This window comes from Crocuta crocuta, unplaced genomic scaffold, assembly GCF_008692635.1.
Source record: "Crocuta crocuta isolate KB4526 unplaced genomic scaffold, BGI_CrCroc_1.0 scaffold344, whole genome shotgun sequence".
Taxonomy (NCBI): Eukaryota; Metazoa; Chordata; class Mammalia; order Carnivora; family Hyaenidae; genus Crocuta; species Crocuta crocuta.
This window is the reverse complement of record NW_027533081.1, coordinates 1,200,737-1,218,283: the sequence shown is the minus strand read 5'-3', so window position 1 is coordinate 1,218,283 and position 17,547 is coordinate 1,200,737. Positions and strand designations below refer to the sequence as shown.

Here is a 17,547-nt window from a genome sequence, read left to right as displayed (position 1 = left end):
ACCAAAATCCTCACTAGCCTAGCAGCTGAGAAGGCCCTTACAGCCAGGTCCTGCCCCACTGAGTCCAGCACTCAGCCCTGCCCTACTCCACACCCCAGGCCTAGCGTTTTGCAGGGTACACAGGCAAGTAATGCTATTTGGGTCAATACAGATGCTTACAGAGCCATGAGGGACCAGAACCCTGCAAGCCCAAGGCCCAAGTCCACTCTTCCCCTGACTTGTGTCTGGCCCCTTCCCCTGGACATCCACTCAGGCACCAGCATCCTGAGTGGCTGCTTCTGAGGCCTCCCTGCTCAATAGCTTGTGCGTTGTTATGGCTGCTTTCAGATAAGTGGTTATTTCTCCACAGAAAGACTAACCCTAAGAGAACAAGCTGATCTTCAACTGGCTCATTAGAGAGTGAGCAAAGTTTGCTTTGGTCTGTGCCCCGTGCTGGTCGGTAAAGAGACAGGTTCCATCCTTTGCCCCAAAGCACAAGTTAGACTCGCTATGCAGCTGCTTCTTCCCGCCTTCACCTTCTGGCCAGCTCTTCCCTGCCAGACAGGAAGGACAGGAAATAAGAGGCTCAGGGGTTGGGGCCAACAGGAGAGAAAGAACATGCATGTGGGACAAACAGACCCAGGATGACAGCGGATCTGCCCCTATCCATCTGCGTGTGTCTGGGCATTGGTTTTCCTCACTTGGCATTCACTCTCAGTGTCCGCACCTGGCCAACAGGCCAATGCCGCCTGCCTCCAAAAGCTATCGTGATGGCTCAGGAAGGGAGTCCGTAAGCCTGATTCAGGTCTGTATCCCTGGACTTCGCTGTCACTCAGGGCACTGTGTGCTCAGTGAATGGAACAAAGACTATCAGAGGGGAAATCATTCAGTCACTCTGCAAACACTCACTGGTGACCCAACATGGATTAGGCACGGCACTCAATGCTGCAAATCTAGACCAGGACCCTTCTTTCCACTGTATATTGGGAAGCAGGCTAAAGAGAATAAGTAAGCAAGTGCGCCATATAATGACAAGCACCACGAGAGACAAGAACTGAGGTACAGAGAGGGTGATCTACTCAGAGGTCATAATCTACCGGGTGGCAGGGGCCAGGAGGTCAGAGCTTTCTCACCAAGACCAGGAAGGGCCACCTGAGGAGGTGGCAGTTAAGAATTCAATGACGAGGGGCCCCGCCAGTTGAAGGTCCAGGGGGGACCGGCAGCCCAGGCCAGTCCAGGGGCTCGGCACTCATGCAGACCCTGCCAACTGACTGGGATGGCACTTTCCACTGCTTTTCCTGTGCACAGCGGTCATTCATGTACGTGTTCCCCCAACCCCGTTTCTAGTCAAGTGCAAGTCAGCATCTTCCATCAGAGTGAGACAAGGCCCACCTGATGCTTCCGCTTGCTTCCTTCTGGTCCTCACAGCTTTTTCAGATGCATTCATACAGATTTGCAATTTCAGATTTAACTCGTGCGCATGCACACAAATGCACACACACACATGCTATACATACACACACCATACATCAGTAATTTAGACATAATCACAGTCGCACTCATTTCTTATCTCCCCACCGTGCCCTGTATTCCACATTTCCCTCTTTCTGGGATTGATTTTCTACTTTGTCAGAATAAATTCTCAAGTAATATTTTTTCTAATAAAAACTAGCTACAGAAAGATATAAACAGTTCTAGTCACTTTAAGGCAGAACTTGGATCACCGGACTGCAAACTCAGAAGCTCAAGCTAGACTGGATACAAAATGCTCTGGGGTCCTTGCTACACTGAGCAGACTGTTTTTCTTCTGTGTTTCCACAACTTAAGCATTCCCATGGTAATTTTTTAAAATATGAACATTAAAACAAACTTATTTCTGAGAGAAAGCGCACGCGCGAGGAGGGGAGGGACAGAGAAAGAGGAGAACACAGGATCTGAAGTGGGCTCAGAGCTGACAGCAGTGAGCCCAGTGCAGGGCTCAAACTTACAAACTGTGAGATCATGACCTGAGCTGAAGTCGGACAGTCAACCAACTGAGCCGCCCAGGCGCCGCAGCATTCCCATGACTATTAATGAAGTCCATTACAATCAAAGAAATGTTTAAAACATATTTTAAAACACGAACAACCATGGAAATGCCCCATGGAAAAAACAAGTAGCTATTCTAAGTAGGGTCAGAGGGCAACAGGCCATTCTCAGGTAAGGCAGGAGGTCAGTACAGGCTCTACCACCCCCATCTGAAAGCAGGGCATTCTTTGGAAATCTTTCAGAAGCTGAAATGGCATAAAGCAGAGCAATTACAATTAGTTTACATAGAAAAAAATTCTGAGTATTTCCAGACTCAAAAAATAACCATTCTCAGGGCTTTTCTGATACCTTCAATCACACCTTGCTAATGGATACACAAAATAAATGGTGATAAAGCACATTTGCTTACCGATAGAGTTCAAAGCTATGGTCCCTTGATGCTGAGATGCGGGGTGTTGTTCCTGGGGAAGGCACTTGGAGGGGCCCCTCTTGCTCAGGGTGCACGCTGCCTCTAGAAAGGCTCACTGCTAAACCAATGCTGAACACAATCCTCTCTTTTCGTCATTTTTGTAAAAATGAACATCCTCTTTGGAATTCTACTGGTTACTGAAAACAGGTGCTTACGAAGGTCTTTTACGAAAGCCGCCAAGTAATGTGTACTATTGAAAGCGGGGTGGTGGGTACAAATACAATTTGCTCCAAGAGTGTTAACTTCCTATTTGCAGTTCCTGTGCCAGGGCTCTGATATAACCTCTTAAGTCCCCAACGCCTCAAAATGTAAAGTCTAATTAACTGCAAATTCTGCCTTCTTACATTCTGACAGTCTATAGATCCTAAGGCTGATAAACTTAGGAAAGGGCGATGGGAGAGAACCTAACTCTTAGACTCTTCAAATTAAGATCCAACTGGCAGTTTTAGAAGTCTATGAAGAGATTAAAGGAACTCTCACCCTGTAGAGAGAACAGACCCCAAGGCCCTCCCCACCACCCCATCATCCAAGGCAGACACTGTACCCCAATCCTCCCTAGGGGCCTCCCCTGGCTGGGCAGGCCTCACCAGCCCTACCTGCCACAGTGACCTACCCTTCTCACTGGAGTTTGAGGCCTCGGTTATCAAACACTGGTGCTGATACTAGCATTTTCCAGAGCTTGCACATGTTCACCAATGGGAAATTTAGACCCTCTTGAGCGCAACTGACATCAAGTCAGTAAAAGGGCAGATGAAGGGCAGGCAGTGGCCACAGCTGTCACCCTTGGGAACAGCCCTCTGGGGAAAGCCCATGGCCTACTGGTGGGAACACAACCACCCCTTTGTATGCTAATTTGTATGCTAATTCGTATGCTAGGGCCGGTGATCACAACATCCTGGAGAGGGTCTGTTTTACAGGTCTGTGGATTGCCTCAGCAGGGAGGCCTGGCTTTGGCCCTCCCACTGGGAAACAGGCCCCTAAAAAAGTGGGTTTGAAAAGGCTTTTCAAGGGAAGGCTGAAACTGCTGCTGTCACACCCACTGTGGAGGGTATTCGGTTAGGGAGAAAATGAAGGTACTGTTTCCTCCTTTCTGAACCCAGCCTGTCCTCCTGTTTAACGTCAATTGAGCTGCCAAGCTTTGCATCTCATCAGTTTAACAAAGGTGATTGCTTCCTGGGGATGGGAGAGTGGAAGTGGCTGGGACTCTCTCCTCCTCAGTCCTGCTCACCATGCTTACTTCTGTGGGGCATGGCTAGGCTGGACTCCACCTCCACCCTCAAAGACGGAAACATGAACATGAATATGAACTTGGTCAGTACCTAACTCACGACCATGGAAGCAGCTGGCAATCGCTCTCTCTGCAATGCCAGCTTTCCTTCAGCCTGCAGAAGATGGAGACTTCCCACATGCACTAAATCCCATGATACCAAACCAAAAGCACCAAAGTGGAGGGGCTCTGGACACCTAATGGTAGCCGAGGCTGTGGGGATCTACTCTGGTTTCTTTGTTCTGCCCTCAAAAATGGATTTGTGGGATCACAGTCCCATCGACTGACAGAGCTGGGAGCGCCTTGCAGACCATGACAGTCCACAAAACCCCCTTTTTGGGTTCCTGGACTCAGTTCCAATATGTGTTTTGGGGCAGGGCGGGGGTGGGAGGGGTGGAGACCACAGCACTTTCTCCACATCAATAAGCAATTCCCGGAACACCAACTGAGTGTCCTACAATTCAACTCAATTCCAACACTATCTACCAGGAGAAAGCATCAGATCCCACAGGTTAAGGGCTCAGTCTACAAGAGGGCACCGCCCCCACCCCCTCCTTTTGGGCTTTTATGGAGGCTTCACGACACAGGCGTGACTAATTAAATCACTGGCCACTGGCGACTGACTCAACCACCAACTCTTCTCTCCTCCCCGCCAAGGTCAGCGGGTGGGCCTGAAATTCCAACCTTCTAACCACAGGACTGGTTCTCCCAGTAACCAGCACCCCTCACACTCACACACTTGGGGGGCTTCCAAAGTCACCTCCTTAACATAACAGAAAACAAAATGAGCACTCTCCTCCCTTCGGAAATTCTGAGTTCTGTGAGCCAGAAACTGTGTATATAGACCTAACATATGGCAAAAACATATATAGTACATCACAATATCCCACCCCTTCTTGGAAAACTGCGGCCTCAGAGGACCTCAGGGGACCCCACACCTGTCAACACCACTGACGACAGGGCAGGCAGGGGCGGTGAAACCTGGCATGAGGCTCAGCGATGCCCGTCTCTTGGGTCCCGTGGGCTGAGAACTGTACACTGCAGAAGAGGGAGGGGACCGGAAGCCGTCCTCCACCAAGGCCGGTGCTTGCCAGCAGAGCTGACTGGCAAAGGGAGCCTTGGACGATACGTGTCAAAGCTGGAGAGGGTGAGATGGAAGGAGCAGCCACCCTGCCCGGTGCTCCTGGCAACTAGGTGCCCTCCTTCCGAGGCTGACCCCTACACTCGGCCAGTCCAAGTGCACAATCACAACCTAGATACTCACCAAAAAGACTGTGGGTATGACCCATGGTAAGTGGGTCCGAGAGGAAGAGAACGGCAAAAGGAAACATGCCGGGTCCCCTCTTCCTTGCCTCACCACAGCCCTCACTCTCAAACTGACCTGGACTTTACTCCACAGAACAGACATACCCTGACCAGCCACAAGATTAACTCAAAAAGTTACAGCCTTGGCCCTTGCAGACCCCATTCCACAAGCAGCCTCCTGGGCTCACAACTCCTGCACCACAGCATCACCCACAGACCAAGTCTCAGCCAAGCACCCGTGCCTACCTCCAGCACCGCGACTCGGCACGAAAGCCCTGGACATTGTTGTCCCCTCCGATCAGGTACACAAAGTTGTTGAGCACTGCGATGCCCTGGTTGGACATGCGGGGGGCCAGGGAGGCAGTAAAGTGCTTCCACTCTCCCAACAGGGGGTTCAGGTACTTGGCCTGGTCACTCAGGACAGTGGATGGAGTGGAGTGAATGCCCCCAAAGCCCACGACGCACTGGAAGTCTGACCGCAGCTCTGTCTGAGGGCCCTGCAAACTGGGCTGCAGGCTCTCGTTGCGGTGGTACATGAGGGCGCTGGCCACCGTGTCCCTCAGTGGGCTGGGGTCCAGCTTGTCGTGCAGCCGCTGGAGGACATCAGCTTCCATCAGGGGAAAGCGCACGGTCTCGAGGAGCTTGGGGGGCTCATGCAGCGAGATCTGGTCGGCCTGCACCTGCTCCAGGGTGTAATGGTAGAGCAGGGCACCCTCGTACACTTCGGTCTCGCAGGAGACCTCCAGGCGGTTGCTGCTGAGGAGGGAGTAGACCTTCTCCAGGGGAAGCTGGCGGTATTTGTCAGTCCGTGAGAAGGCCACAAAGTTTTTGAGGATGTAGGTGTCCAGCTGCTCAGTCAGTCGGCTCAAGTCAAACAGCTCCGCCAGCCGGTAGACGTCAAGGATGTTTTCTTCGTCCACCCAGGACATGAGGAAATCACAGCAGAAATGGATGATTTCTGGGATCTGTGAAAAAAACAAGCCCCATTCAAGCCTGGGCTGGGATCAGCGTCTGGGCGAGGGAGTCAGAGGAGAACAGTGGACACGAAGCCGTTGGCTACAGCTGGCCCCTGTCTACCATCCCTGACCTTCCCTGAAGTGGAGGCTGGCGCAGCTGTTCTCTCCCAACACTAGAGACGACTGGGGCACACTGCAGACTGACTGGGCTTAAACCCGGCCTTCAAAGAGATCTGCGGCACGTTCTTAACCTCTCTGAGTCTCAGTTTCCTCATCTATAAGAGCACTGATTAAAGTGGATAGCAGTAAGTTGAAGATGAGATGGTTCCCAGGAACTACCTGGCACAGAGCAAAACCATTCAGATCAAAAGTACTGAATCTCCAGAGAATCAGGAAGCAGCACAGTGGCCACCACACCAGCTTCCCCTGGTTTGGAAGGTACCTGGGACTCATGCCCACCCCTCCCCAGACTCTCTAGAAACATCCAGCTCTCTTCTCCTGCCACAACCCCCACAACTGCAGGCTCAGCCAAAGACGCAGGCTCAGGGAACCCACCCCCTTCCCCAGGAGAAGGCTCTGAAGCACCCACGCGCTAAGAACTGCCAGCAGGGCGTTCCAGATGCTTGCCCAGCACCCATCCTGGGAATCCCACTCAGTTCTGAACAGGCTGGAAGCCATTCTGCCTGGGCAGAGGCCCGCATGACTCCAGCTAGTACAGGTGTCCCAGGGGGCTGGCACCTGGCCTTTTCCAATCGTGCAGAAGAACCAGTGAGATGGAAGGAGAGTAAGAGACAACAGTGCTGAGGTGGGAGCTGAGGCGTGAGCCACAGGCTTAGAGGCCACCCAGTGATTAGACAACCAGAGCATGGCAGGGTGAAGGAGACAGAGGGGAGGGCTCTGGGGAAAGCTGCCCAGGCATTGCTAAGTTCTTTAGGAAAACAGAATTTTAGACTAGCTCTAAAAATAGGAATGCCTCCAGGTGTTGGGTGGCTTAGCTGGTTAAGCATCCGACTTCGGCTCAGGTCATAGTCTCATAGTTCGTTGAGTTCGAGCCCCGTGTCGGGCTCTGTGTTGACACTGCGGAGACTAGAGCCCACTTCAACTTTTGTGTTTCCCTCTCTCTCTTCCCCTCCCCCACCTCTGCTCACACACACTCTCTCTTAAAAATATTATTTTTAATATGAATACCTCACTTATTATCAACAAATTAACCATTGCACATACAATAATTCTGCTGGTATATGAAGCTTATTAGTAAATGTTTAAAATCTTTTTATGTTTATTGCTTTTTGTATTCACAAGATACTTAGTGCTTGCCAGGTCACAAGCTGAGGGCTGAAGAAAAACTGCAAAGTGCCAGGAATACGTCTGCCCCATACGGAGTGTCCCCACGGTTCTTTGTTAAGTCCTGAAAGTCTTCACTTGACCACCCGTTTTTTCCTTTGGCAGGCCCTTCTGCTTTGCCTCATCTTCCTAAAATACTACTTCTGATCTGTTATGGGCCAGGACACTAAGGACCAGGTTCTGGGTAGACAGTGAGAGCAAACAGCTCTCAGTGGCCCTAAGAAGCAGCTCCTGAAGAATCCAGAGCCATGTCGTCTCCTTGCCATCCTCATGGTCATAGCAGTGGGCCCTCTGCTGGAGAAGCTCACAGAGGATTCACCCCAAGCCTGCCCAGTGCAGGAGCAAGAGGCTCAGAGAAAAGAACCCTTGCTGGTAGTTACCTGGTGGTGACAGTCTGGCTGGGATTCAGATCCAGGTCTCTGGGGACACCACAGTCTGATCCTGAACTAGTACAGGGCACAGCACAAGGGGAGAATGTGGTCACAGGCTACACGAACAAACAGGACTCTGGTGGGCCTATGGACTTGGAACACTTAATGCCAAGTAAAACTTGCTTTATTGGGGTGCCTGGGTGGCTCAGTCGGTTGAGCGTCCGACTTAGGCTCAGGTCATGATCTCGCAGTTTGTGAGTTTGAGCCCTGCAGTGGGCTCTGGTCTGACAGCTCGGAGCCTGGAGCCTGTTTCGATTGTGTGTCTCCCTCTCTGTGCTCCTCCCATGCTCATGCTCTGTCTCTCTCTCAAAAATAAATAAAAATTTAAAAAATGTTTAAAAAAACAAAATAAAATAAAAACAACATTGCAAGGCACTTGTTGGGATGAGCACTGGGTGTTACATGTAAGTGATGAATCACTAAATTCTACTCCTAAAACCATTACTGTGCTATATGTTAACTGGCTTGGATTCAAATAAAATTAAAACAAAAACAAAAAAACAAACAAAATACACGCAACCCCCCCCCCAAAACAACATTGCAGGGGCCCCTGGGGGGCTCAGTCGATTGTGCATCTGACTCTTGATTTAAGCTCAGGTCATGATCCCAGGGTTGTGGGATCAAGGCCCGCATCGGGCTCCACATTTACAATGCAGAGCCTGCTTGGGATTCTCTCTTTCCTTTCTATCTTTCCCTCCCATGCGCTCTCTCTCTTTCTCTCAAAATAAATAAACTGCATAGAATCCCTATTTGTTAAAAATCAAACCCCCAAAAGGCAGGCTGCCCGAGGTGAAGCAGGGATGCCTATCCTGTGCTAACCCTTGCAATGGCCTCAGAGGCACTAAAGTGCTCGGGAGCATTGGCTCAACTCCACCTACTCACTGCCTATGACAAGCTGTGGTCAAATCAACCCAACAAGCAGGGGCCAAGACCCCACCCCTCCCGCCACCCACCGAGGTGAGAGTGAACGTGCAGGGGACACAGGTTGGTTTTCCTAACTTGCACTTTCTGATGGCCCCAAATGTGCTCTGACCTGAGAAAAGGTCAGAATAATGAACTCAGCATAGCATTTCATTTTCACTTTCAACAAATGTAAGATGAGAAGGGTCTCCAGCTAGTAGAGACCATGTAACAACAGCTCCTGAGAGCAAAGGCACGTGCAGGCCCAGCCTGTGTGCCTGCACCCACACTGCCAAGGCAATACAGCCTTCTTAAATCAAATTCACGCTGTCAAAGCCTCAGAAAACTTTCTGAGATCTGTAGAAAAACTATTCAAAGTCCAGTGACAAAAAGGAAAGTAGTTTCAAAGAGACTGACGAGGCCAAATGGGATGGATGAGCAGAAAGGGCCTGGGCCACTGCTGGAGAAGCTCAGCTTTGCCGGATGCTGGAGCACACAGGACACCCCACCCCAGGGTCAGCCCCCGTGTTTACCTGCAGGATCTTCTGAGTGGCAGAGAGAGCAGGCAGAAGGCAAGGAACAGCAGAAGAGCAGAGGGCAAAGGGAGAGGAGGAGCCTGGGCCTGGAGGCGTTTAGAGCGGCTCTGCTTCAGTGCCCAGGGCTAACTGAGCCACGTACCACCCAAGATCCTCTACCCCACCTGTAGTCTCTTTAGCTGCCTGGCACCTTTGCCTGCTGACCCCCCTCATGCCCCTGCCCGGCAGGGAACCTGGGGAACGCCCTCTGGGTTTGGATCTGCCTTGCTGGGGCGACAGCAGCCTCACCTGCAGCTGACAGGCAGCAACCAGCGTCTCCTGGACATTGCTTAGGCTGAGCTCCAACTCAGAGGTGTAAATGAAATGCAGGATTTGGCACATGGCATTATAGGACACGCCATGGATCAGGACTTCTTCCTGCTCCATCTCCTTCAATCCTCCAGCAAACATTCCTCTGCAAAGTAAAAACATGAAATGGTGATGTCATTTCAATATATTACCAATCAGGATGCCAGCCCAGAGTGCAAAGAGTGAAAGCACCCACAGCAGGGGGCAGGCTGAACCAGCAGTGATGTGCAACAGAACTTCAGCTCGCTCTGTGCTCTGAGCACCGACTCTTGCCACAGAAGGGGCCACAAACTCCTGACCAAATCTGGACAGCCACCCTAGAAATCACCATCATGGGCTGCGAGGTGTCACGAATGAGCCTCTTGGGGATAGGGACAATGTCCAGCTTGATTTCTGCTGCATCCACGGTACACTTCCAGGACCATAGCAGCAGCCCAGGGCATGTCATGAAAGAACAGATAAGGGAAAATAATAAATCATTCCATTCAAAATATATTAACCAAGCGCCTAACTATACCAATCAGAGTCAAAGGTGTAACAGTCAAGTGTAAGATTCCTACTTACGTGGAGAGTTTGCTGCTAGGGAAGACAGCAAGTAAAGAATAAGGCATTTCTGGCAAACCATGAGAGACTCTTGAATGCGGAGAACAAACTGAGGGCAGATGGGTGTGGGGGGGAGGGGGGAGATGGGCATGGAGGAGGGCACCTGTGGGGATGAGCACTGGTGTTATATGGAAACCAACTTGACAATAAACTATTAAAAAAAAAAAAAAAGAATGAGGCATTTCTGAGTGAGGAAATGCTAGGAAGAAACACACTGGGCGTCTGATCTAGGAGCGTCCAGCTGGGAGAGGGGAGCAGGTGGACATTGCTGAAGAGCAGAGACAGGCTAGCTCTCAGGAACTGAGATGGGGCTGGCTGGCACCTCACCAGCCAGTAGAAGGCATTCCAGGCAGAGGAGACGGGCGCCAAAGTCCTGGGGCGGGATGAGTTCAGTAAATACGGCAGCCAGGCCAGGGCAAGGAGGAACCGAGCAGGTGACTCAGGGCCAGGTCACGCTTCCCCCAGGTCAAGACTGAGCCAGGATTAAAATCCAAGCGTAAGGAGGCACCTTCAGGGGTCAGGAAATTTTACGCAGGAGAGTGGTAGGAGGGGACTTTTCAGGCAGAGGGTTTCTGCAGGCCTGGGGTGGGCCTAGTGGAAGAGAGAACATGCTGAAGGACGGAATCTAGGAGAGCACCGGAGGAATCAGGGCCTTTGGGTAGGTTCGCTGGGCTGACGGAAACTTGGGAAGAACGGGGCCAGAGAGCACAGTCACCATCGGTGGGATGCCTTTGGGGCATCCCGGGGGAAGCCAGTTAGTTAACTGTTCAGAGGGAAGAGGCTGATGGTCAGGGAAGACAGGGGAGGCGGCAGAGCCTGAAATATGACAGTAAGTAACAGAGAGGACAGAGTAGCTATTTTTTACCTTTTGTTTATTTTTCAGCTAGGTAAATTATATGCACAGTACACGGCTTAAAAAGTACACGGCTTAAAATAAAACCCAGGGTGAAAGTCTCCCTCTTGCCCTTCCTCCTCTGCTCCAGGCCATCAGTCCCTCTTCCCAGGGCAGCCCTACGCTCAGAGGCAGTCCAGGCATGCACCTTATGTTCTACATCACGTTCTGACTTAACACTGCCATGTTGGAAATGGCTCCTTCCTGGTACACACAGGGCAGCCCCTCTTCCTGGAAAGGCTATCAGGTTGACTTAACGCTCTTGCTGCTGGGATACACCTGGGCTACTTCTAATCTCCCATCGTGTCACCAGATGTATGGTCTTACCCCCATCACATTTTGCTTGTGCCTGCCAGGATTCTTATGAAAGCAATTGCTGGGACACAGGGTTTATATACGTTTATACTTTGATAGTTCTGCCTACATACTAACAATCTTCTAAAGGAGAAATCCTATAATGAACAAGACAAATAATCTCGTCAAATGTTTAAGTGCTATTTCTTCTTTCTCTTCTCTTTCTTTTTTTTTAGTAAGCCCTACACCCAATATAGGGCTTGAACTCAGGACCTAGAGATCAAGAGTCATATGCTCTTCTGACTGAGCCAGCCAAGGGCTCCTTAAAGTGTCGTTTCTATATTCTTTTCTGAACAGTCCAGATTTTTTGTCCATTTTCTACTAGACTCTGTCTTGTTAAGTTGAAAAATCTGCCCTTTATTGGATGAGTTGAAATTCTTTTTTCTACCTCAGATCTTTTGATTTTATGGTGCGTTTTGTCATGGAGAAGTCTGTCTGTTTTGAATACAAACTTCTCATTTTCTTTTTTTTGCCTGTGAGTTTTATGCCAAACTAGGAAGGCTTTTCCCTATGAGGGAAAAACATTGAAAACATTTATCCAGGGTGTCTGGGTGGCTCAGTCAATTAAGCATCTGACTTTGGCTGAGGTCATGATCTCACAGTTCGTGGGTTCAGGCCCCGTGTTATGCTCTGAGCTGACAGCTGGGAGACTGGAGCCTGCTTTGAATTCTGTGTCTCCCTTTCTCTGCCCCTCTCCCACTTGTGCACCCTCTCTCTCTCTCAATAAATAAATAAATAAACAAACATTAAAAACAAAACAAACAGGCACCTGGGTGGCTCAATTGGTTAAGCATCCAACTTCTGGTCAGGTCACGTTCTCGAGGCTCCTGACTTTGAGCCCCACATCAGGCTCCATACTAACAGCTCAGAGCCTGGAGCCTGCTTCAGATTCTGTGTTTCCCTCTCTACCCCTCCCCTACTCACAGTCTGTCTCTCTTTCTCAAAAATAAACATAAAAAATAAATAAGTAATTTTTAATGTTTATTTACTTTGTTGGGGGGAAGGCTAGACAGAGCGTGGGACAGAAGATCTGAAACAGGCTCTGTGCTGATAGCAGAGAACCTAACGCCGGGCACGAACTCACAAACTGTGAGATCATAACCTGAACTAAAATCAGACGCCCAACCAATTGAGCCACCAGGTGCCTCAGGTCTCTTGGTATTTTTACTAGGAATGCATTACACGTCTAGACTGACACAGAAAGAGCTAGCATCTTTGTGATGGACATGATGGGCTCTTCCCTCTCACAAGCCAGCCTCTGGGTCTCTCTGCAGGTCTTGCAGGTCACCTGCTCACAGAACTGACATTCACATGTTACATTTAATTCCTAGATATTTTACTCCACACATACACCTTCAGGGTGCTTTCCCGTCCTCCGTGGTACTGACTCACTCTTTGGGGTCTCCATGCATTGTGTGGACCTTGACTAGATCCTGAATGGAGAGAGGATGGAGGAGATGGAAAACTAGGGAAATCTAAATATGAACAACACCAGATAAAATTATGGAATGGCTGTAAATGTTCTTAGATTTACAATGGTACTAAAGATATGCCAGAGAAGGCCCTTATTCTTAGAAGCGCAATAAAGTATTTCCAGTTAAAACTGTCATATCTGCAACTTACTCTGAAGCGAACATGTAAAATGTTAACCAAAGAATCTAGGCAAAGGGCACAGGTGTTCACTGACCTTGCAGCTTTTCTATACGATTGACATCTTTCAAAATAAGAGGGAGGGGGGAAAGGCCAAAAGAAAAATAAAATATGTATGTACTTCTTCTGGTTGTGTTGTTTTTAACCTAAAATGGATGCTTAATTATTTATCATAGTCTTGTCACTTTTCTGTACACTGAAATTATGTCAAATAAAAACTTAAAAAGGGGAAAGACTTTTAAAATGATGTCCATACCTCATATCTATTAGGATGGTCCACTACCAGAAAAAGAAACAGAAACAAAAAAAAACAAAAAGAAAGTAACAAGTGTTGGAGACAAGACAGAGAAATGGAACCCTGCTGCACTGTGGGCAGGAAGGTTAAACTGATGGCAGCTGCTATGGAAAACTGCATGGCAATTCCTCAAAAAATTAAAAATAGAATTAACATATGACCCAGCAATTCCAATTTTGGGTACATATCCAAAAGAATTGGAAGGAAGGTGTCAAGAAGGTATTTGTACATCCCCAGTCAAAATAGCGTTATTCCCAACAGCCAAAACGCAGAAACAACTCAAGTATCCATTGAGAAATGAATGGATTAACAAAATGGTATATTCATACAATGAGATATCGGTCAGCCTTAAAGAGGAAGGAAATTCTAACACATGCTACACCATGTTTGAAACTTGAGAACATTATGCTAAGTGAAAAAAACCAGTCCCCAAAGGACAAATATATATATGAGTCCACTTACAAAAAGTTCTAGAGGGATGCCTGGGTGGTTCAGTAAGTTAAGCATTCAACTCTTGGTTTTGGCTCAGGTCACGATCTCAAGGTTCACGGAGCTCCACGCTCAGTGGAGCTTGATTGGGTTTCCCTCTCTCCCTGTCCCTCCCCATACTTGCGCGTGTGTGCTCAAAATAAACGTAAAAAAAAAGTTCCTAGAATAGTCAAATTCATAGAAACAGAAAGTGAAATGGTGGGGCTGGGAGGAGGGTTATGGAAAGCCATTGTTTCATGAGTGCAGAATTTGATTTTTGCGAGATGAGAAAGTTCTAGAGACCTCTTCCACAACAGTGTGAATACACTTAACACTACTCAACTGTACTCCTAAAAACGGTTAAGATGGTTTGTGCCTGGGTGACTCAATTGGTTAAGTGTTTGACTTCAGCTTGGGTCATTATCTCTCAGTTTAGGTTCACATCTCACATCAGGCTCTCTGCTGTCAGCTCAGAACCCGCTTTGGATTCTCAAGTCTCTCTCCCTCTCTCTGCCCCTCCCCTGCTTGCATGCACACGCACACACACTCTCTTTCAAAAATAAACAAACATTAAAAAATGGTTAAGATGGTAAATCTTATCATATGTGTTTAGAATCGCAGCAGGGGACCAAGAAAATAAGTGCAGGGCATGAACACCACAGAACTCTGCAGAATCATAATGAGGGCTGTCCCCACTGATAGGATATCATAACCAGATATCTAATAAGCTCCCTCTGATGTCCAGTGAGGAACATTCCCTACAGGAGCTTGTTCAGGCCCCCAGATCCCTGGTCCGAACCCTAGGAGCCAAGGGTGTTCAGAATTCAAAAGGTTTCAACTGGAGAAACACTGCACCCATGCCATGTATGATGTCACATCCCTGCAGGGCCTAGATCAGTATCTCATATCCAAACTCCTTAATATTTCCAAGTATACCGAGTGGGATAAAAATAACCTCATATCAGTTTAGGGCAGGTTTTGTAGTCAGTAAATCTGTACCAAAATTTAAAAAAACAAAAAAAAAACCTCATGAAAAAAAAAGGCAACATGGGAGAACCCAGTTTCCCCCATCCCCCCACAAAATCAACCACCAGACAGCTATGAACTAACCAAAACAGCTCTAGGAAACCCCCTAAACACATTTATGACAGTTATGGCAATATGGAACAAAACACCAGAACAAAAGAATTTGTCAATTTCAGGGCCAGTATTGCAAAAAGAAACAGCCTATGGATGAACAGGAACTTCTGAAAATAGTTACCATGGTGGGGGAGAGGGAGGGGGGAGATGCTATGGAAGGGTAGGGGTAAAGCAGTGCTTTCAACATTCCCCCCTCCCCACACACACATATTTAAAAGTATTTTAGCTGTGGGAATGGAGGCTGATGTCTGTGGAGGGGCTACATGCAAGGTGGCCTTTGAGCGATTAAGTAAGGACGACTTCCACTATAAGAAAGATTCTCTGACATGGAAACAAAGCCTCCCTGGGCTAGGGTCTGCTGCTTTACAAGTGATGTTAGGGACAGTGAGGCTCTGGAGCTCTGTACTGAGGTCTCACTGAACACATCATGCTGTCATTCACAAATGAGCTGTAGTTTTCTTGGGTGCTGGCTAATCTGTCCAATTTTGATACCCATCTTACATAACTCTCTTTTAAAAATTTGGAAACTCCCGGGGCGCCTGGGTGGCTTAGTCGGTTAAGTGTCCGACTTTCGCTTAGGTCATGATCTCACGGTTCGTGGGTTCAAGCCCTGCGTCGGGCTCTGTGCTGACTGCCAGCTCAGAGCCTGGAGCCTGTTTCAGTCTGTGACTCCCTCTCTCTCTGACCCTCCCCTGCTCATGCTGTCTCTCTCTCTCTCTCCTAGAAATAAATAAAAAACATTAAAAAAAAAAATTTGGAAACTCCCTTCTCTTCCTCTGCTGAAAAAGCTTAAATCGCATTAGAGTTTGTTCATAAAAGGGATAACTCCCCAGGACGCGGCTGTGCTTCATGCTTCTGTGGAAAATAGAACTTTCTGTTTCAGGAATAAAGTTCTATCAACACACGCTTTCTAGAAAATCATCAATGTTATCCAAATTCTCAAAATCACAGGCACTGAGTTGAGTCAAGTTGACTGTCTTATAATTCACAGTATGGAAACAGGGAGGGATATATGATAAAATAAAAGGGATATATGACCTGAGGTCACATACAGGACAGAACACTTGAGCCACCTGACACACAGGGGTGGGAGCACAGGAATCAGCCCAGAAGAAGTACACAGGGCAAAGCAGGAGAGAGTTACGGGAGCCAAAAGATGAATACAATGGACAGCTCTTACCACAAGCCAAAAACCAAGACCCAAGATGCATGGTTTAGTCAATCCCTAAACCCTGCACAGAGTGCACACCAAAGGAGGCTTCCTGTAGGAGGCACCTCCTAAGACCAGCCTGATCCAGGGCCATCCAGCTCTCTGGCCTCACGGGGTCAGAAGCCTCCTGCAGGGAGGACCCAGCCCTGAGAGGCAGAGGCCAGGAAAACATGCAAGACAGCAAGAGCAAGCTCCCCAGAGGAAGGCACACCTTACCTGGGCCCAGAAGAGATCGCTGCAGGGCAGGAAAGGCAGAGAAGGGCAGCACTGCTGAATAATAGGAAAAGCAGCGGCACGAAAGCCTGCCTATGTCTGCCCTAGGCCACCATTGGTCATGCTCTTTATAAACTCCTTCTGCAGAACAGGAGGGACTTATGCCATGAAAAAAATATTCCACTCAATCTGGGGCGTCTGGCTAGATCAGTTGGTGGAGCGTGTGACTCTTGATCTCAGGGTCATGAGTTCAAGCCTCATGCTGGGAACAGAGATTCCTTAACGAACAAACAAACAAAACCCCCAAGAACTATAACCAATACTTGAAGGTGAAACAATCAAACAGAATCAGAGCTGGAATGGGAATCGGGTAGCCATGGCTGGGGCTCACTCCTGAGCCTCGTCTCACAAGGATGCAACGAGGGCAGTGGCACCAATTCTTCCCAGTGTGCCAATGGCTGGGATGGGTCATGCAAGAAGCCAGGAGAAACCCCAAGGGACCAGGAACCCATGGGGGAAGGAGGAAGGTCAGAGGCTTAGGCCCTCAAGGTGAGAGGGTGTGGGCCAGAAGGTCAATGGCCAGGAAAGGGGCATAAAGGCACAACTTCTCACATCATATGGCTGTGTGGACAGTATATATACAGTACTGACCACTCAGCCTTGGGCTTGGCACCCACTCAGGTGGGCTTCTAGCCAGCCTTACAAGAACACCACTGGGGGAGGGAGGCACTGAAAGGCTAAAGTATGAAGTGCCACAATATCTTTAAAAAGGTGTGTATGGGGCGCCCAGGTGGCTCGGTCAGTTAAGCACCTGACTCTTGATTTCGGCTCAGGTCATGATCCCAGAGTCGTGAGATGGGGCCCTGTTGTCAGGCTCTGCACTGGGTGTGTGTGTGGGTGTGTGTGTGTGTGTGTGAGAGAGAGACGAGAAAGGAAATATGGCAAAATGTTAACAACGGGTATTAAGGTGTCTGTAATATTCTTTCAACTTTTCCACAGACCTGAAATTTTTCAAAATGAAATGTTGGGGGAAACCAGAGTAAAAGAGAAAGAAAATGTGTTTTATACCAAGATATAGAAAATTCATTTTATAATATAAAATAAGTAAAGTCAAGCATTGACTTTTTTTTTTTTTTTTTTTTTTTCCGGGGGTGGGGGA

At 48.6% G+C, this 17,547-nt stretch overlaps 1 protein-coding gene across 1 annotated transcript in view; it reads right to left on the bottom strand.

Annotated features, from left to right (window-relative positions):
- Window positions 1-17,547, bottom strand: part of KLHL22 (kelch like family member 22) — a 32,683-nt gene that overhangs the window by 12,737 nt on the left and 2,399 nt on the right. Inside the window, exons 3-4 of the mRNA XM_077745889.1 lie at window positions 9,504-9,669; window positions 5,295-6,013 (exon numbers count right to left, since the gene is read on the bottom strand). Of these exons, the coding sequence (XP_077602015.1) occupies window positions 5,295-6,013; window positions 9,504-9,669 (885 nt within the window). The remainder of the gene's footprint in view (window positions 1-5,294; window positions 6,014-9,503; window positions 9,670-17,547) is intronic.